Genomic DNA, 21,364 nt, shown 5'->3' with positions numbered 1-21,364 from the left:
AGTGTGTTCTACGTCATCGTTTATTGGGCTCAGCACAGTCACGAGTAGTTTGCCATTAATAATTTTTCCTGTGGAAAAAAGTGATTTTATCAACGGTCAAGATGGCTATGAGCGATCAAGATGTCCAAAAACAGGTATTGGGAGTGTTAAATGCAGAGCTTGATAGTATATGCCTGAAATTACCATAGGTTTACTTAAAACATACATAATCAGCATATTGATTTCTTGACAACAAAAATATTCCAACTTCCATCAAACGTTTAGACGGAGCTTTGCTTAATTAAATACATTGTTTGAGTTTATAATTTAAAAAAAGTTTACATTATATAGTCCAGGTACATTCTTTGTTCTTTCTTTCTGAACTGGAGAAATTTCTGAAAGTGTCCAGTGAGATAACCTCACAACTGTCAATGTCACTGACATTGTCATTGTCAGTAAACATATTCATAAGAAAACATAAAATTCTTCTTATTAGTGCATACATTATAAACACAACAGAAAGCATAAAGTCAGAATGCTTCATTATATAAAAAGTTCTGTACCAGATTAAACTTTATAGCAGACAAGTCATTTATGTATTGGGCGAGAAGAAAAAAATGTGTTGGATTCAAAATCAAACCCAGGACCACTGAATCACTAGTCAGGAGCTCCACCAACTGAGCTATCTGGTACCAACAATCAATGTGCCTGCATGACTGCTACATTTACGTGCATTAACATTGTTTAACTACAAAACTGTTAAGTGTTGTTAAGATTTTATTGTCCAAACAAGCGATTTCCATAGTTTGACATATTGCATTAAATGTACTGTTTGAAAATGTGCTTTCCCTCCTTTCGATCATTTATATCAGTACTGTCATTGAATTTTGTATTCTTTGTGTAGATGGATGAAATTTAATACTTCTGAAAACATCCTATTGTAGATTAAACACATGATGGCTTTCATAGAGCAGGAAGCCAATGAAAAGGCAGAAGAAATTGATGCTAAGGTGGGCACAAAATATTTAGCATGTATTAATATATTTTTTTATTTATTTATTGTATGTTATTAATCATAATTAAACATGTAAAATAAAATACTTAACAAATTTACTTGAAGCAAGATGATATGTAGCGTGTACTTCAAACAAAAACTATCAAGTACATATGCTTTCAATATGTTGTGTTCACAATGCAAGGACAAATTATTACTTTAAGAACTGTTTTACAGGCAGAGGAGGAATTTAACATAGAGAAGGGGAGGCTTGTTCAGCAGCAGAGAGTTAAAATCATGGAGTATTATGAGAGGAAGGAGAAACAAGTGGAATTACAGAAGAAAATGTAACTATTGGTTTCAATTTATGACCCTATTACGAGGTTTCCATAAAACCCAAATACTTCTGTCAGTATTAAGTAATAGAAATGTTTGAACTTTTTTAACACCCTTTATGATCTAGTATTTTGAAAACCCTGAACACTGAATGTGTAGCTAAAGTAACCCTTGTTGTGCATTCCAGGAAAGAAAAAAAATTAATCAGTTAATCAGCTACAAAAACAAGCAAGACAAGTCGAGGAAAAAAAATTATTCAAATAAAAATTATCTGTTCTTTTTATTAATATTCCAGTCAAAGTTCCAATCTTCTGAATCAGGCACGACTTCGGATTCTAAAAATGAGGGAGGATCTCCTAAAGGTAGATAATTCTTACCAACAGCAAACATGATTGAGAATTTCAAATGAACATGTTGATATGCTTATATAACTTTTAAAAGCAAAAAAATATATTGACAAATCTTGTGAATCCAGTAAATGTGTACATCAACTTCTTTCCCCCAAGACATCTCTCAAGACTTTCTGTATTCTTCATTGTATGTAACTACATGTATTTTGCTATCTACCATAATTTTGTAAAAGGAAGCAGAGAAAATATGTACATATCATGGAGATTTTGAATAAGAATTTAGACAAATTATTGGAGATGCTTCAACTCTTAATGGCTTATAGAGATACTCACTTATCAGATAAAGAATAATATAAATCAGTTTTCAAAGATCTTTTTTATGGCATCGAGCTCTTGAGCTCGAATGCCATTTAGTGGGCGACCAAACTTTACGTGACCAAATGTGTCAGTCCATGCATCCGCAAAAGAAAATAGCAATAACAATGCGTCGATTTCTTTGAAAATATTCACAGTGAATAATAGCTTGAAAATAAAATTGCATCAATTATATCTACAAATAATTTGTCACATAACAAAGATACCCAGTTTTAATTTTTATTTTCACACAAGAAAAACGTGACAGTTCTTACGGATGAATTTCTAAAGAAAGGCTGTGTTGAATGACATGAATAACATTTACGAAGGAGAACCATGTAAACACAAACAACTTAAATATATTAATAGGCGATATTAAATTAACACGAATGCTAGAAGACAAAAAGGATTGAATTTCTAACTAAACCTTACTTTTTACAATCTTATAACCAATTTTATCATAAAACTAAAGTTATTACTGTATTTCACCATTTCTTCCATATCGCATTTTACCGTATAGGCCTACCACGCCCAATCATATCTTGATCGTAGTCGCAACAGAGCGAGTTACGGTTGTTGTTTAGATGCACTAAAACAATGCTTAGACATTGACAATTAGAATAATATTCATATAAATTCATTAAATCCTTGATATTTCTTTAAGTGACTGAAAAAAGATGAGTTTGATATCCAGCATGAATATGTTATACGGTGTCTAGTCAATTCGAACCCTGCTCTATTCGGACCATGGCATAATGTCCCAGACTGTAAATTTGACATTTTTTTTTTAAACTTAACATTTTTATTAGTTAATTATTTGACCTACTGCTATCTTTAAATGAAAAAAAATGTTTTGAAATTGTTTTTCGTGTTCGATGCCATTGAAGCCTTTCAGGCTTTTGATTTTATCTTCTTAGGATTTGATGGAGGATGCCAGACAAAGACTTAGTCAGATCACAACAGACAGAAATAAGTACAAAAAGTTACTGGAGGGACTGATAGCTCAGGTAAGTAAGATGTTGATGTGGCTTTGTGCAAGCCCCATGAATAAAAAATAGTTGAAAACCAATTTATTGTTGATTTTTTTCATCTTAAATTTTTTTTTATACATTAGTTAAAGTATTCTGTATAAAGAAAGAGAGACCGTAATTAGAATTTTACATCATCAAATTAATCAGCTGAATGAAAAACTATGAATACCTTGAAGTAATGCTGAAGTATTATGTCTAGTGTTAACATCATAAAAGAGTTACTGTCTTAATTTGTATTTTTTATTTCAGGGCCTGTTTCAGCTTATAGAGGCATCTGTTGTACTGAGGTGTCGACAGAGTGATGTAGACTTAGTGAAGGTAAAAGGAAGGCGGTGTCAGTTTACAGTTCCAAATAATTGAATATGATTTAAATCTAAAGAATAACATTGTTTGAAATGAGAAAAAATTTATGAGTCATCCTTTCACAATAAATGATTTATTGATAATAGACCGATTCTTACTCACTATTTTGTAAACAATAGTATAAATTTTTATATACTTGTCTATTGGGTCACCAAATGTTCGAGACATCTTATTTTTCACTAGGTATTAATTGGTATTTACAAGCGAGACAAAATTTTCACAAATTCTGTTTGTTGCATATAATCTCTAATAAACAAAAAATATACATGGAAATGATATGTTTTGCAAGCAGATGATCTCACTTAATTAAATAAAAATAAAATTCTTGCAATGAAAACATGATTTACAGTACAATGTATGATTTCTGTGTACCTCTATACAATGAAAAAGTCTTACATTTATGAAATGCCTGATGTCTTCTCTAGGAGAGTCTTCCATCAGCTGTACAGCAATACAAAGAAGCCACAGGAAATGATGTCTCCATCTCCATAGATACCGACAACTTCCTGGGAAGTGATGTGTAAGTACTTAAACCGGGAGCTGAGTTTTTTAATTTCAGAAAGTGAGTGGTGTCCAGATTGGACAATTTTTTTTTGCAACTTAATATTATTTAGACATTGTTGAAATGATGATTACTTGTAACTACATGTACGTATTGATGTAGAGAACAAAATAAGATCATCAATGGATTCTGGGTTAAGTTAGTGGAGTCCATTCATTCAAACTATTTAATCTTACCTCTTCGGGTGATTTATACAATTCAAGAGTTATGGCCCTTTAAGTGCTGCAAAAATTGCAATGTTTCATGATCCAACTAAATAAATTTAAAAAAAGAAAAATGAAAAAAAGGAATGTGTTGCTTACAAAACTTCTCTAACAGTTTTACTAAGCTGTGTCTCTGATAAGTAAATGTAGTCAAATTTTACCAATTAACTTTGATCTTGAAAATTTAGGACTGTAAAACTTGCTCCATTTCTTATATCAGCTCAGCAAAGATAATAGAAGAGTATTATCTTGCAACAAATAAAGGAATAAGATTTATGTAATAATTGATTGATGTGATGTTTGCTTGTGTACAGTAGCTCAGTTTATATATCCACAGGTCAGGAGGGGTTGAACTTTTAGCACAAACTGGGAAGATCCGAGTAGAGAATATGTTGGAGAGTCGTCTTGCCCTCATCAGTCAACAGGTAAGCTGTCCTACTGTCAAATATCTTAATCATATCTAGTTGTGTTGAAAATCAATTAATGCCTAGATGAATTCCAAGTATTGGAAGCAGGGAATTTTTTAGGGTCTCTCAGGGGCCGAAATTCGGCCCCATTCCCAATGCTGAAAAGTGCATGTTTTTCCCAAAATTATACCTAAAAATTCCCAATATATAAAAGTATTAAGTTATTAAAATAAAATAATGACAAAAAAGGTGTTTATGTTCTCTATGTGCGATGTACGAGCCATCCGAGGAGTTCCGAGAAGTTATTCGGAATACTACGGATGTTTGCATGCATACTTTTTAAAGCGGGATCGATGTTTAAATATTAAAGTCAGGATTGTTATTTAATAAATAAACGTGCATCATGTCAGCCTCTCCAGTTTGCTTAGGACGGTAATTTTCAGGCTGGGTTGAATCGCTTTTATTCTTATAAATTGGTCAAACAATACCGATTAACCACTCATCTGGAACAAACCCACTATCAAATTTTATTTTAAAGAAATTCTTACATAAAGGTAAAAAAGATGACAATTTCACGTATAAATGTTCATTTACAATGTTATCATACCCTGCGGCTTTGTCATTTTTAAGCTTCTGAACTTCAACAGCCGCTATTATTTCATATCATTAAAGCTGGTTTAAGCCAGCTTCATACTATAAATAATAAGAAAAATGATTAAATATTTGACTTTTGCTTGTTTTTTCCTATTTATTTCTATGAAAATATTTTTCCCAATTTCAACCAAATATCGCTATTTTTCCCAATCTTGACGGCCCCGGCCCCTGGAATCAAAGGGTAAAAAAATCCCTGGGAAGTAACATAATCTTAATATTAACAAAAGCACTGCAAAGCTGAGCATCCCCTGGCTAAAGAGCATTTTTAAGTGGCCTGCTGCATACAACACACTCTTGACTCACATCAAAAGCAACAGCTGTTTGTTAAAGGCAGTATCATACAAAATTCTGATTTTTTTTCATGTTCAACTTTCATTGATTCCTGATTCACTCCATACCAAAACAGAATACATAGGCCGTTAGGAATGTTTGGGGGGGGGGGGGGGGCAGAGCATGCCAGAAAGGGCCAGAGTACTGAGAATAATCTAGCAAACATAAATGTCTAAGCATGTGTATATGGTTTATTTTATTTCTTTAAAATGGCAATATATGTGTGACATAACCTCTAAGGTTTTAAAATTATTGATATTTTTATGACTGATACACGTACTTCCATTAACTTAAAGAGTCGAGGATAGAATAATTATGAAACTAATTGTACACAACTTAAAGTTCAGATTTTTAAAAAACTGAACAACAATGCTAAAATACTGAATTGTATGTTTAATTTCTTTTCTTTATATTTCTGTGACTGGAGTAAAAAAATTATGAAAAAAACAACAATTAATTTTCCTTAAAATAAGACATTAAATTGCATCGAACTTGATGAAAATTATCAATTTCATTATGCACATAGGCACTCACCCACACACAAATGTGTTACTGTATCCCCTCCAATTCTGTTGCAAGGGGATAATGATGCAGTTAATCATTTGCTCAAAAGTAAGAATGTGTTAAGGGAGATAACACTCAAAATTCATGTGAAACAACTTATTTCCAAAAACAGTCGCCTAAGAATTCATGCAGTCAGATCACTAATGCATGGTTTGTTGATGTTTAAGAAGATCTGATTAGAAAAAAATGAGTTGTGATGCTCCAAGTAATTTAACATCACTGTAAATTTAGTGAATCTGATTTCTGATTTCATAAGTACCAAAGAATGGCCTAATGAAAATCAAGTTCTTTGTACAGCGACCATCAGAATTTCATAGCGTTATAAAGATCTGATTTTAATCAGATTGGTTTTATGGCTGAGAACTTCATGAACACAATTTTTTCCCTTGAAAAACGTAGAGTTCTTATCAGTCATTAAGTTGGTAAATGTTTATATTGTGTGATACAAAAAATTTTATTATAAGATTTAGATTTACCAGTACATGTGGGTTAGGCCATGAATTAAAATTTCAAAGAGAATTCTCAGTATAATGCCTTGTTGGAATGATGTTAAGCCTTCCATATTTTAAGGAAGATTTCACCCTTATTTTTTCATTACAGATGATTCCAGAGTTAAGAACAATTTTGTATGGAGCCAATCCAAACAGAAAATTCATGGATTAAATCCACCAGATGTTTGTAGTAATCAAATACCTAGGTCATCATATATCTATCAAGATTGGGTCTATACGCAAGTCTAGTCAGTGGGAAATTCATGATTGGTACCTTATAGGTTAAACTTTCTGTGCAAAGGTTTGATACCATATAGCAATGTATATATTTACCTGTACAATTTTTGAGGATATCACTATCACACTATGTCTGCTTTTTTTTTTTTTAGATATCTCAAAAACACTTGCATTAGCAGAATTAAATTAAGTATATATAAATTTCAGTTGTATATCTGTAGATCTTGTATAATGAACAAAAACAAAGACATGTTTGTTTGAATTTATTATTTATCTTTGATGTCTGTCATTCGTATTGTTTCTGCAAGGTTGAAATCCATGACATGATTTAGATTGTACGAGTTATTTCCCTTTGACTCTGTTCAGTCACTAATTTTACGATGTAAACAGAAGTAGTCTAATAGTCTTGTCAAAGTTACTGTGATCATTCCATTCATAAGTACATGTGTACTTATCAGTGCTACAGATTATGTATTATGTGTATTGTTGGTATTTAATCAGGATTATAAAATATATAAAAACGTTGAAAAATTGAAATGATTTGCATGTTTCTTGTTGTTCAGCTGCAGACTAAGGAGCTGATCCTTACGTCGGGGGTTCGAGTCCACTGTGGGACGTGGAGACCGGTCTTTCGGATGAGACTGTATAAACCGACGTCCCATGTCGCAGTACATGTAGGTGTTGGCACGAAAAAGATCTCTCACTGTTCAATGGCCCTGAGTGTCGAGTGTAGGTATAAATTTGCAGCCCTCCACCGGCAAGTGGTGGCGTCTCCATATGAGTGAAAAATTCTCGAGAGGGACGTTGAACAACAAAACAATCAGTGCGCGCGCGCGAGAGAGAGAGAGAGAGAGAGAGAGAGAGAGCAGGTGGGAAGGGAGGGTTACCTGCTGGAGAAGAGAAGGATGCTGTATATTAATTTCGTAACATTAGACATTAGTATATACATGTATGACTTCGCTGATGTGTTCGATCAGCATTGCAGTGAATTTAATTGTTTAGAATTAGATTTATCGCGTTTTTATCCTTTTGTAGTTTGCGCGTTCATCGAGACATTAAAAGGGAGTAATATACACTTATTTACTGTTTATGAAGACAATAGAAAGATTATTGTACCCCAAGATAGCACCTATTTCCAGAGGCGCAGCCGGGGGAAATGGTTGCTGTCGAGGGGGACACTAAACTTGCGATTGTCTTCATAGGCAGTATACATGGATGTTAAATTATACCGAAGCAGACTTTACTTGCATGCATGTGTCACATGATTCGTATAAAACGCATATTGCCAAGGTTTTTCGATAGGCCGAAACCCTTGGCTAGCAAATACATGTATAACTAAAATTAGAAAAGTTCCGAAATGAAAGGCGAGGGAAATCGAACACAGCCGGTGAATTGTTCGACGACTATTTCACCATGGGCAAATAGCACAAAAAATAATTCACGGTAGAAGCAGTTAAGAAAAAAAATAGCAGTTTTTTTGTCATATCTTTACATAGAAAAATTGCACAGAGGTATAATGACACAAAATAATGTCTGATGACCTTCTTTTTTTTTTTTTTTTTGCTTGTCAAGGAATTTTTCAAGCTCCAGACAGTTCAGTATTACGTTACGCTACAACTCCATATTCGTAGGGGAAGTAGTCCCGGAGAATTGACACTGTATGGAGTTTGGGACTTTTTGGTAGTAGATAGTGCACCCCCCCCCCCCCCACCCCAAATGAAAATGTATGGTATGTGCCCCCTCAAACTGAAATTGCTTCCTACGGGCCTGCGTATTGCAGGGAATCAAAAGTGGCGTCAAAAGTTGAATGAAAATTTTCTGAGGGGTAGATAGCGCAAACAGTGACAAACAATACCCCACAATATATAAATTTCTGAAATATTTCAGAATGTCAAACAAAATTAAATTATTTTATCTTCTTCACTTTATATTGGAAACATTTTAAGAGAAGTATAATTTATGACTTCATTTACATATATATTTATAAATTTTAATGACTGCTCGGAGACTTGTCACTGGTATTTCGCCCACGTTTTCACGGACATTAGGTGTCTTTCAGATAAAGATTATACTTCCACAATCTATACATATGTAAATAGAATTGTAGGAAACAATATCTAGGTGTGTATGTGTATGTGGGGGAGGAAAGGGGGGACACAGCCTATCAAATATATTCTCGACAGGCCAAAAATGGTCATTAGATGTCATTATATATATGACATATGTAGATTTAGCATTTTGTTTTCTCATGTACATATTAAATATAGGCAAAATAATTGATGGGATACATCTATAAATTAGCTTTGTTTCCTATAATAGAGTAAACTGGCAAAATTATTGAGGGGGTAGGGGGATGGACCATCCCCCATTCCTACGGGCCTGCTCGAAAAAATATCAGCTATGTTGTGCTTTTATTACTCCATCGAACGTATGTACATGTATACAGCTAGCGTTACAGTGCCGTCATCAGGTTTCAGGAGAAGGGGATGCGGAGGAGGGACTGATGCGTTTGGTTTATTCTGGTTGCATTTTCCCGAAAATCAGAAACAAAATAAAGCAATAATACATTAAATGATGAAATTCATTTTCGGTGAAAACAACTAGTATATTTTCGACATAATTTTAAAGGATAAGGGGGCTCCTGTCCTTCTGACGGCTTGGGTTAAAGGAAATTTTAAGTTGAAAAGTTGCATAAGTGCACATGTATAGTGTGTAACACTGTTATATATTACTTGCATTTCAATGAAGCTATTCACAAAACATAAAGGCATTCATTTTTCAATGTCCTCTTTAACTTTAGTGCTTAATAAATACCGAGACATTATCACAGTAGGGATCCATTGTTTGTATGGGTATTTAACCTTGAATTTTACTTTAAATGAATGCAAATGCAATTGTTAAGACTTGCAAATAAATCTCTATGTTGCTCGAGGCCCCGGCTTCTTATAGTACCGAAAGTAATTATTCGGCAAGTTATAGCGGGATAAAATGTGTGAAGGCTTATAACACAAACTGAAACGAGAGATATATTATACATGTACGTACATATTTTCTTTGTGTTGTCAGAAATATGAAAGTCATCTTGATCTGCATGTCAAATATGCGTGTTATGGAAAGAAAACTAAACGCTGGTGAAAATTAAATAATATTATTATTAAAAAAAAGTGTTTAGTTAAAAATATCAAGTACATGATAACTGTAAGAAAAACTTGGATTGTATACAATATCTATAAATGCCTGTCAACAGGTAAAATAAACGACTAAGGTTGACTAGAAGTACAATACTATATATCTAACAGAGACTGGACTGAACGAAAATAACACATATATACTTGTATACACGAATTTATCTATTATCTAACGAGCAAGGTGCCAGTTTAAAGCACGAGTAATTGTGAAAAAAAATTCAGCTATGTTCACTTGAACAAAAAAGCAATTCAAACTGAACAAATAAATTCCAAGTACAATGAATTCTATACATATAATTATAAAGTTAAACAGTTTGTTGTTAATTTTTCTTTATACATATAGGAAGATGATGATAACAGAACAACATGATAACAGAACAACACTGTCCAATAAATAACGAAACTATATATCGGGGTCAACGTGTCTTTGGAGAAAAAAGTCTGATTGTCTTCAGCGTTATAGCAATATTCAGCAAGTAATGTAGTTACATAACTGCAAAACGCGGATCTTGTTAGGGCTACTTAAAGTTCAAGAAGCTAACGAAATACGAAAAAGAAAAAAAATCTCTTCTTTGGGAACTACTAGTATCTCCAATAAACTTCACCACTGAGTCAAAGTCTTCATATTTTTATACCTACTACCGTGCAAATATACCTTGTTTTAAAACAGTTTTACTAACGATACCAGGACTATGAGGAAAAATTAAAATGCTTCCTAGATTGAAAAAAATGAAAATTTATAGTCATTCCATGTGTACACATAGTAATAAAAACCTTTGGAATCCTACAATAAAATTCCTGATGTTCAATCTTCTGGCGTACATGAACTAAGGCCATTCCAAGTTTTTCCTATGTTTAGCGTCCACCCATCTTTCAAATACCTACCTACCTATTCGCAAAAAACACACAAACCAAAAAGTAAAACACAAGTCTTTATAGTCATAAAAATGATGTCATCCAAAGGATTTGATTCCATAAATCTATTTTTCTATATCTATTCTATAGAAATATCTATTCTTCAGCAAAATCAAGGTTTTAAATGCTTACAATATTCCAAATATGACATATTGTAGACAAATACTTAGATTAATTCACAGAATTCAGTGATTTCGACCAGAATAAACAATTTCAGGACTCCTGATTTTGTTTGTTTTTTTTTTTCTGATATGGGGTGTCAAAAACCAAGGCGCACGCGGACGCTAAACATAGAAAAAACTTGGAATGGCCTAAGGTTATAAATGCAAAATTTCGAAATGTAAAATCCAATTGATCTACTTCTATATTGGAAAAACAAATCCGAATCCGTAAGTTATATCAGTTCTACGAATTGTAAGTTTCTCAATTCCTACTTGGCCCATGAAAGACGCATCGAATTATGCATTATAGCCCGAACGCTAGGGTCGAGGGCAATGTGAGATCCTCGAGCTCATGATTCGCTTGCCACTCTTGCCCTATATTTTGCCCACGCCACTGGTGTCTTCTTCTTGTCCTTGGTGTAGCGGTATTTTACTGACAGGAACTTATTATTTGCAGCTTCCCTCTTGTGTTCGTAAATCCTCAGCGGTACATGGTGGTTCCTGTAATGGTCGATTTTCATCCAGCCACCCCCGACACGAACGTACTGATGTCGAGATTTCTTCTGAAATTGGAAGTTTGTGTGAGGGTTAATATCAAAAATAATTTATATATACATGTATATATATACGCATCTTTCTACATAACTTAAGGCAATGTACTTTAGTCCAGTAGCTGAATGGTTTATCGAAGTTTGTTTAAAGCATGTATAATGTATTTCCAAAAAAGTAATGTCATTTAATTTCAAATCAAACTATTGCACAGTCCTGGTTTGGAACATTAGATAGTACAGTACTTAGAAGAAAAAAATCTAGAAATCCAGTTTCTGATCAAATTTTAGTCTTGGACTACTCTTGCAATAACAAATGAAAGCACGTTGTACATGTATATATATGTTATTAAAGGCAAATTTGTAGCAAAGCAATGTCGTATTTCATTCTGGTCAAGAGATCTATAAAAAACGTTGGACGGAGGTCAGTATTATAAGATTATATAACGATATGTAACATACTCTTACCTTGTATATGACCGGAAGTGGAGGAGGCAGTTTCTGTTTTACAGGGACAGGTTCCGGTTCCGGTGTTTTTATTTTCGGTGGTGGAGGCGGTGGCTTTTGTTTCTTCTTTTTTGGTTTTGGAGGTGGGGTGGGTATACGGGGAGGGGGTGTGGGCTCACGGGGTGGTGGCACGGGTTTTTCCTTTTTCACTTTTGTCTGAGTGCCGATTGTGCGACTTTCTTTTTCCGGGGGTTTTGCCACGACGTAGTTTGTCGTCATCTGTACGCCGACATTTCGTTTCTCTACGTCGGGAACATCATACTCGTCCACCCACCGATCTCCTTCTAGCTGCTTGACTGTTTCGTTGTTCTGCAGGCGATATTCACGGACAACCTTCTCTCTTTCGTCTTCAGATGTTTCGTCTGCTTGAACAGGTTCATATTCATCGGCCATACCAGCGTGGTAAGAACTTGGTCTTTCACGGCGAATTATAATTGGTTCACCCCCATCTCTACCGTTATACGAACTGGGTCGGCTTCTGGTGATAATTCGGCGGACCACCCTACCCTCGCGCTCTGACGTCACAGGGCGTCTGACAATGACAATTCTCTTGGGTTCCTCACGTTCAACACGGCGTATCACACGTTGCACAACATGTCCATCATTGTAAGTCTTGTGAACACCTTCTGCTTCACGAAGAATGATCCTTCGCCGGGCAGGTTCCTCGGGAGAACTCGCCACAGTACGGATTGTCCTAACGGCACGGACGGAGGAGGCCGATCCAGGTCTCCGTCCAGGCTTTCTAACGAGATTTACATTCTCATAATTCGAGTATTCAACTCCGTTTCCCTGATATTTAGCTGAATCCGATAAATGTTTCTTGAGAAGGTATTGTTTTGTTTCCATAGAGTTTTCTATTGGTTTAACATATTCTTTACGAGTGATTTTGTCTCTTGGGGGTCGTTCAATAATTGCACGTAAAACTTGGGGATTTCTCACTACTTTCCTTCGAATGACTCTGTTTCGGTCATCAATGATGTTGGTACTTGCTGTCGTCTGCGAACACGTGCTGCAATATGACGTCACTGTTTCAGAATCTGTATCTGTCTCTGTGTCACTTGGTGTTCGGGGAAGAGTTCTTTTCATGACTGGACGGGAAACATAAACTCGTTGCTCAGGCATTTTATCTTAATTATTCCTGTTCACTTATGACACAAAGTCAACACGAAATAATTCAAAAATCAAAGCAACACACACAGTATGAAGAATTCAGAAATAAATCTACTCCATTCCTACATGACAAGACACAGTGTTCGCTTTCGCCATTTTTATTGTGATTGCGAATCACCCATGACGATGGATTTTTTTTTGTTTACCCCTCGGCTTTGTGTTGGAATAATTTTGTTTGCCGTTTAAATTTCTGTGAAGGGAAACCCTTCAATAGTCACCTACACTTTATACTTACTCCAGATAAGTAAACACGAGCTTTAAATCCAAAAATATTAATTAATCCGTAGGAAGGCAGAAAACCAGTTTTGAAAGATTTAACGCTGGAAATGCTGAATACACGTTTTCAATTTCAAAATCCGTACAAACGTTAGTAGTATTAGTACACTATTTTATTGTAGACATTAAACCGAAATTATGGTCGCCATATTTGATATTGATGTTGTCGTAGTTACGAGAAGCGACTGGCGACACGTGACACGCTGTGATCGATGCTAGCGATGAATGAAACATACACCTGTAATTTACACCTGAGTGACATTAATAATGCCCGTGTTTAAAACTATTTTACATGGTATTTTATGCATGCTTGATTTATATTTATCTCAGGCTTTAATAAATAATCTGTGAGAAATTATTAAATATATGGAACAATAAAATAAAATTAAACTATATAGATTAAAGATATACATGTATATTAATGATAGTGAATAAGCTTTCAGGATGGTTTTAGACTTATTTTTGTTTTTTTAAGTTAAGTGCTTATATTACTATAAACTCCATTAATCTGTAATCAAATAATAAATGATTTTATATCCATAATTATATCTATAATATTCACAGACTTTTTCCCCCATTTTTTCCCCTTTATTTTACAGGAATTCACGGCATTTATGGAAAAATAAGTGATTATGACTTTCACAGTCATTTAGCACAAAAAAGATCAACTAAAAATATGATTGTTCCTTCACAAATCATCTTCTTTTTTTCTCATTATGAACAAACGAATTAAAAAAAAAAGACAGATAAAGAAGTCATTTCTTTATTCAAGTTTTCATATACATGTACATGTAATAAACATCGTAACAGTGCTAGTCGATGTTCACTTTCATAAACTCTGATAAATCTTTACATATCTTGACTTCTTTTTTAAAGTATCACATTCATTAATAATAATTATATTTTCAAAATCTATTTTTATAAATATTAGACGTGTAATCTATTAAGCACTCCAAACTGTCAAATGTTTCAGCAGTAATCAAGCTATATTTTACCTCATTAATTAGTCTGTCCGAAGTGATCTGAAACTTTGAAGTCCTTACGTTAAAAATCAAACATATTTAAATAATAATTTCCATTCTCATGCATTGAAATGGGAAGTGATACAAGTTAGCAACAAAATTCCCATTTCATTAAATCATTCGTATGAAGGATATAACAGGTACAATATTTTGAGAAAAAAAATAACTTCTGAATCAATGTTATATATAGAGATAAATTAAAAAAAAAACCATATGCATGCAATTTATAATTTGTCTACTTGACTAGAATCATTCAATGTTCTCTGAGCTACAACTTGTTGCAGTTAACCATTTGAAATGTTCTACTTAAAAAAAAATCTCTGATTAAAGAAATTCAACTCAAACAATTCCGCAATTACACAACGAATGAAGACTGGACCATAGTAAATAAGATATACAGATTCATTAAATGTTTTTATCATATATCATATCTTTCATGAATACAATCAGAAAGCTAAAAATATAATTAAATTAAAAAAAAAAGCTCAAAGCAGCTAAAAATACATGCATATACTAATTAACGTATATTATATGGCTACCATATCACAGGAAGGAATATTTTTTTTTTTATTAGACAGAATACAATGTAGTAGTAATTTCAAGGAATAAAAGAAGCATATCGGATTTTGTCTGTTTGTTTCCTTTCCCTGCTCACCACAGGGGTTTTGGAGGCACTGTAATGGAATTGTGACCGAATAAACGGGATCCGGTCTGCAGTTGGCTGAAACTTCCGGTGTAGAGGGCGGTGTTGTATCCGGTGATGCTCTTCCTTCATCCACCCTCCACCCACACGGATAACAACGTCCGGAGGCGGAGGCGGCTGCAAGTAGAAACATTAAATTTGGGAAATTAATAATTGTCTATTAAGATAAAAATTAAAAAAAAAAAATAATACACATGTACTTAGAATTAGAATAAATATATAAAAATACATAATTATAATTTTTACAAGACAGCCTTAAAAGTTAAAATTTAATATAAAAGAAATCTTCATTCTGAGGGATCTCAATATATCCATTACTCGTACACGTCGAACGGCGTCTCTTTAATTTTGACATCCTATAAAATCAAACTGATCACGAAGGTATGTGCAGTTACCTTCCTTTGTGTGAGCGTATCTACATGTACGAACAAATAAGTTATTGTATACCATATCTAAAACACATAGGTGGTTCCCATCTAATTTTGCCAACGACAAAATGATGTCTATACATAGGTCCACCCCTCTATACTAAAAGTATAGAGAGGTAGACCTATGTAAACATCATTTCGTCGTTTACAAAATTAGATGGGGCGCCTATGATCCGTATCAGAAATTTAAAGATTCTGTCATCCAAACTTAGGTATGTTACTTTTTCCCTTAATCTGTTAATTATTCTATATACTGTTTCCGTGGCAAATCCCCCCCCCCCCCTCTCCCTCTTGTGTGTGTATTTGTGAATATTTTTGCCTGTTTTTGGAGGAATTATCAAAATCCAGCATAAAAATTACTCAGTATAACTATATGGAGATGATTAGAGTTGTACCTTTGGTTTACGAACGCGTGGTTTTATTACGAGTTTTTCAACAAACTCGGCTGGAATAACGTCGGGCTCGGAGCCGATTTCTAAGCGGTGCAAGGAATCGTCTCTCACCACAAAATCATTCGTGTTTCTGAGAGAATTTTCCGTCTGTGATTTAGATTCTGTGAATTTAGCTTCATCTTCCGGTTGATAAGGAAACTTTTTGCTTTGAATCATTTCCAATGGGGCCGGGCTACGTTTTCTTGCATAAACATATTCTTTCTCTTTGGTAAGACTGGGTGATGTGTACAAAATCTCAAGGCTTGTCTCGCTATTCCTGGAGCAGAGCTTGCGCGTGTCATTAGTCGCCGGTTGAAGGTCCGACGTCCATTCATTTACAGGTTTGGTTTTTGGTTTTCGGAACACCTTGGAACTTTTATGTTCTCTTTCAGTCTGAATGCCTATAGAAGACATCTCACTTTTTAAACGGACTGACGACTGCTCTTCTCCTAGATACTCAAAAGATGTGAGTTCGAAAGTTTCTTCTCTTTTTTTGCTGTTTCCCTCTTTCTGACTTCGGAAATCAGATGATCTACTAGAAATGCTCCAGGTAGAAGGATAGGTCGTACATCTTCCTCCTAAATTTCTTACCGAATCTTGTCTCTCTTTTTGGAGTTTCTCGCGATTTGATTCTTTATCTCCAGAATTCCTTTGTTTATTCCAGTCTTCGCTAGATGTTTTTCCCTCTCTGTTGTTGTACCAGTAGATAATATTTCCGTCAAAAGCAGTGTCATAATATTTAGTATTGTCTTTTTGGCGTAGTTTTTCATTTACTTTCAAGAAACGATTGGATTCGGGGGCAACCTTTTCCATTCGTTTAAGAGAAATGTTACTTGTAGACTCTGAAATTTCAGATTCGTGACGCCAATATGGCGGAAGAGAGCAGGTGACATTTTTGGACAAAGGCAGTCTACTATTCCAGAGAAGTTCTATCATTTCACTCCCAGAGGGCGCATATAACGGCGGAAGTTTAGTTTGAATTCCTACATCCCTTACAACTGCCTTTGGTCGTGACTCCTGAACTAAATACCTCGTACTCATTTGAACAGCTACCGTTCGAGTTCCTCTAGATTCATCGTAGTACTCTTCAACATCGTATGAAAATCTCTCCGAGTCATCGCCATAAGTTTCATTGGAATCGTAAGAGGATTCTGTAGAGTACGTATCGGAAATACTAGTCTCTGACTGATTATCAATATCAGGTGTCTTTTTCTTTCGTATTCGATACAAATCTTGCCTCTGGTGATCATAGACAAACGAGAAGTCCTTCTCTAACCGTTTTTGCCGTACCGCCTCTGTAAAAGAGTTCGACAGAATCCTAGGGTTATAAATAACTTGATTGGCATTTTCTCTCGTCTGCGTCCCAACATCTCGAACTTTTGAGAAGTACCGATTTGGCTCGAGGATATAGTGTGTTTTCATCTGTACCCCTACATCACGTGACCCCGGTCCTGAGGATCCATACTGTTCCCTGTAAGCCCGTCTCTGAATCCGCTCTCCCACGGAATCCTCATAGGATTCCCCAGAAAAGTCCCCCTCCTCCTCTGTCGACATGATATCGAATTAAATTCAAGTATTTTACCTTAATTTTATCTTTAAGTACCATTTGTTTCAGAAGAACAGTTGATCATGATATTCCCACGTCTGTGTCACCAATTAATGTCCTTCTTGATTTTAGCACTTTTAAATATCCTTTTAAAAGCGCAGTTCCTTGACTTCAGACAGAGGAGAACACTTAGAAAATGCCATGGAGATGACGTTTTTCATTGTTGTGTTTGTTAACACAACATTTTCAACTATAGAATCCAGACAGGATGCGGATGTCTAAATGTTGCTAGGGCAGTATAGCAAGGAAGTTTTATAAACATATCGATATTCCCCGTGAAGATTTTATTTACGACACAGATATTCCCACAACATAAGAGCCATTCAACCCTCTAGCTGAGGCGTTTAAAATGGAAATAATTTGACGATTTAACAGCTATACAGAACCTCGTATCCTGCTCTATAAGGTGTAGACAGATTTTGATACAATCTTAGATAGGAATTTATTGTTCACTGTGTCATCTATTCTATAGGACGATTTGTTAACATTATGCGCAGAAACAAATCGATATTTGAACTAGCTGTCGTGTACTTAAGATGCAATGCATGATATGTACACCGTGAGAGAGAGAGAGAGAGAGAGAGAGAGAGAGAGAGAGAGAGAGAGAGAGAGATTGAAAAGATTTCCTTTGATTTTTTTGATGACTTCAATTTTTATATATAACGCCCTAAAAAGATGATTTTGAATTTTTCTTGATCACGGTATAAAATGAAAAATATATTCAAGAGGACACTTGTTTTGATTTTATTTTTTTCATATATAAAATTTGAAATTATATTTTAGTAATCCTGTAACAGTTTTAAATTAATTTCATCAAAAATTACAGATTTTGTACATTTCAAGAAAGTACATGTTCTTTTAATGTTAGAAAATGGCGCAAGACTCAATCCAAGTTTATGTAGGAGATAACGCCAGTTGATTTAATTAACACTTTGAAAATGTATCACAAACCGTTTGCTACTTTAGTTTCAGTTTCAATTTGATAAAACTGTTGGTTTAAAGAATAAACTGACCGAGACAGAAGCAACTTGATACTGTAAATGTCTAGAGTTAGGGATTGCATTCACGATTGACTTTGCTGTGAAGATTCAATAATCTAGATCTGTTTCAATGAGTATGTTAATAATTCTTACAAGAATAAAACATTAATAAAGAAGTAGACCCATTTCTACTTTAGATCAAGATTATATGGATACAGAATTGCCATATGTTGACAGATAAATGTAATCTTATTCCCCTATCAGAAGACGAAAGTGTGACTTAATTTCTTGTGATAATCAGAACCAATGTATTCAATATTTGTTTGTTTTTTTTACTCTGACATTGAAAATATAAATGAATAAATAAATAAAATCACAAATTACATTTAGAATTCCCATGTGTATATTTGCTTATGACATTAGCAGTTTATTATAAATTCAGAATAATGAATGCTCTGATGCGTGCGGCTTACATAGCAGATGTTTGTAAAGATTTAAATATCCATCTGCGATAAGATTAATTCTATAGAATTCACGTTATTCATTTAATTCGATGTTCGATCGCAATCACCATCTCTTGTATAGATTTCAAAGTCTTAAAAAATTTATAGCTCTTTTCAAATTCCTCTGCCATAGTAATGTGTCCAGATTAGCGTAATTCATGACCCCATTTATTCACCTAATAGAAATGAATCAGAAATGAATATTTTATATGCTTAAAGAAATAGATTTTACATGTACAGGTGTATTCAATTTGTGCATTTATCTTTCTTGACAAATTAGTTCTCTTTATCTCTCTCAATAAAAACAATTATGTGAGGCCATCTTTAAAATAATGTTTGCTTGCCCCTTCCCAACTTAAGATTTAAACAAAGTAAGTAGGTAGGGGGATAAAAAGAATTGAGTAGATAGGTAGGATAAAAAAACAAAACAAAACAAAACAAAAAAAAACAAAAACAAAAACAAAAAAAACAAACAAACAAACAAACAAACAAAAAATCCCTACAAATATGAATTTCAAATAATAGTTAATAGAATTTTTTCGAAAGAAAAAAATGTTGTGTCAGGCTGTTTTTAGTCGGTGGGTGGGGAGAGGGCTAGCATACTTTTTTTTTTAAACACGGCACAAAAGATAACCATATAAAAGGAAACATACCGGAGGCGGAGGAACGTATTTCCGCTTTGGACCAAAACTCTGGGGTGGAACCAATGCTGGAGGTGGGGGACGGAGGTCTATCTCTTCAACCAGAGGCGGTTCTGGTTTTCTCTCCACTTCCTCTGTAAGCACCGGTGGCGGATCTTGCTTCACGACCACTTCGATTTCATCGTCAGTGTTGGGTTGTTTTTGTGGTGATTCCGCTTGGATGACTGCAGTTTTGTATCTGTCTTTTGGGAGCTTTGGGGGACGACCAGGTTCTTGCACCGTTTGTGTCACAGCATCATTGGTAAATATTTCCTCCCTAGGTTCCTCTGGTGGTGGGACGAAGTGAGTAATCATTTGTGTAGCGACATCACGAGAACGCTGGGACTGATATTCACGCATGCGATTTTGAAACCCTCGCTCGATGAGGACTTTCTCTGACCTGGTATCCGTTGAACCCGAATCATCACTTACAGTACGATCCTGAACCGGGGCTCGGCGAACAATTTCTCTTACTTTTCTAACTTCGGCATATTCTGGTTCAACTATTCTTCTTACTTCTGCATATTCTGGTTCAGCAGTGCGCGCCCTCTCTTCCACATATTTAGTCTCAGGTTGTCTTCGGATAATTCTCCAGGACCCTGGTTCTCTAGAACGGAACTGCCTGGCTTCATATCCTTCGATAGAATCGGGGGATTGACGACGCCTTATGATACGTCGCCGAATGGTTGGGGATCTTAGCTGGTCATGTGATGATACACTGTCTGTTATGGAGCACGTGCTGCACGTTTCCGATGTATCCGTGAAGCTGCTGGGTGACTCACTGCGCGTGATTGTAGAATTTCCTGTTTCTGAAGAATAGGAGCTTGATAGAGACTGCGCAGGACGGCGAATCACATATCGTACCGGACGTGACGTATATGTCGGGTTTGAAATTGACCTTATCACTCTTCTTTCCCTAGGTACTTCCGCATCGGAGGAATATCTGGTCCTGTATGTTGGATGACCGAGCTGACGTTTTACGATTACTCTCTCCTCGCTGTCTACAGGTCTGCGTCTCTGGACTCTGTTCACCGTGTCCCTAGATCGTAGAAGTTTTCCTTGGGAGTACGAAAACACAATTTCTCTCCGGCTACTGATACTCCCTGAATCAGACATTTTTTTTCCTCGTCCACAAAAAAGTATCTTAAAATAATTTAGAAAATTTTATCATTTCATTAGGTTTAGTTTTAGACTTGAACACATTCAAACTTCAAATTTCTCTTAAACGTATCCAAGACGCACCAATTATGACACTGTTCAATAAAACGTTGAACCGCTCAGACCTATCAATTCATCTACCGGGTTCCCAGCTCAATAACGCAAGTTTTTCTAAAGGTTTTAGTAATTTAGTGGTATAAGCGGCTTATACATCCATTGATTTCGGCGCATTA

At 35.0% G+C, this 21,364-nt stretch overlaps 1 protein-coding gene and 2 pseudogenes across 1 annotated transcript; 1 reads left to right on the top strand and 2 right to left on the bottom strand.

Moving 5' to 3' along the window:
* Positions 1-13: 13 nt before the first annotated feature.
* LOC133203422 (V-type proton ATPase subunit E-like) lies at positions 14-7,392 on the top strand. Its single transcript, XM_061339202.1, has 9 exons — positions 14-134; positions 924-989; positions 1,211-1,320; positions 1,605-1,671; positions 2,931-3,020; positions 3,294-3,362; positions 3,833-3,927; positions 4,510-4,597; positions 6,728-7,392. Exons 1-9 carry the CDS (start codon positions 102-104, stop codon positions 6,788-6,790), a joined length of 681 nt encoding a protein of 226 aa, XP_061195186.1. The 5' UTR covers positions 14-101; the 3' UTR covers positions 6,791-7,392.
* A 4,096-nt stretch (positions 7,393-11,488) lies between these two features.
* LOC133203339 (serine/arginine repetitive matrix protein 1-like) lies at positions 11,489-13,476 on the bottom strand (annotated as a pseudogene).
* Positions 13,477-15,151: 1,675 nt separating this feature from the next.
* LOC133203319 (protein enabled homolog) lies at positions 15,152-21,089 on the bottom strand (annotated as a pseudogene).
* Between the last annotated feature and the right edge of the window lie 275 nt (positions 21,090-21,364).

The sequence above is a fragment of the Saccostrea echinata genome, unplaced genomic scaffold, assembly GCF_033153115.1.
Source record: "Saccostrea echinata isolate AGI-Se365-2 ecotype Australia unplaced genomic scaffold, CSIRO_AGI_Sech_v1 ptg000050l, whole genome shotgun sequence".
Lineage (NCBI taxonomy): Eukaryota > Metazoa > Mollusca > Bivalvia > Ostreida > Ostreidae > Saccostrea > Saccostrea echinata.
This window is presented reverse-complemented; position numbering and strand designations above follow the sequence as displayed.

Bases quoted from the DNA above. Each gene is read 5' to 3' on its own strand.
- LOC133203422 (XM_061339202.1), top strand. From the start codon at position 102: ATGGCTATGAGCGATCAAGATGTCCAAAAACAG. The intron at 990-1,210 runs GTGGGCACAAAA...ACTGTTTTACAG, and splicing joins CAGAAGAAATTGATGCTAAG to GCAGAGGAGGAATTTAACAT. The intron at 3,021-3,293 runs GTAAGTAAGATG...TTTTTATTTCAG, and splicing joins TGGAGGGACTGATAGCTCAG to GGCCTGTTTCAGCTTATAGA.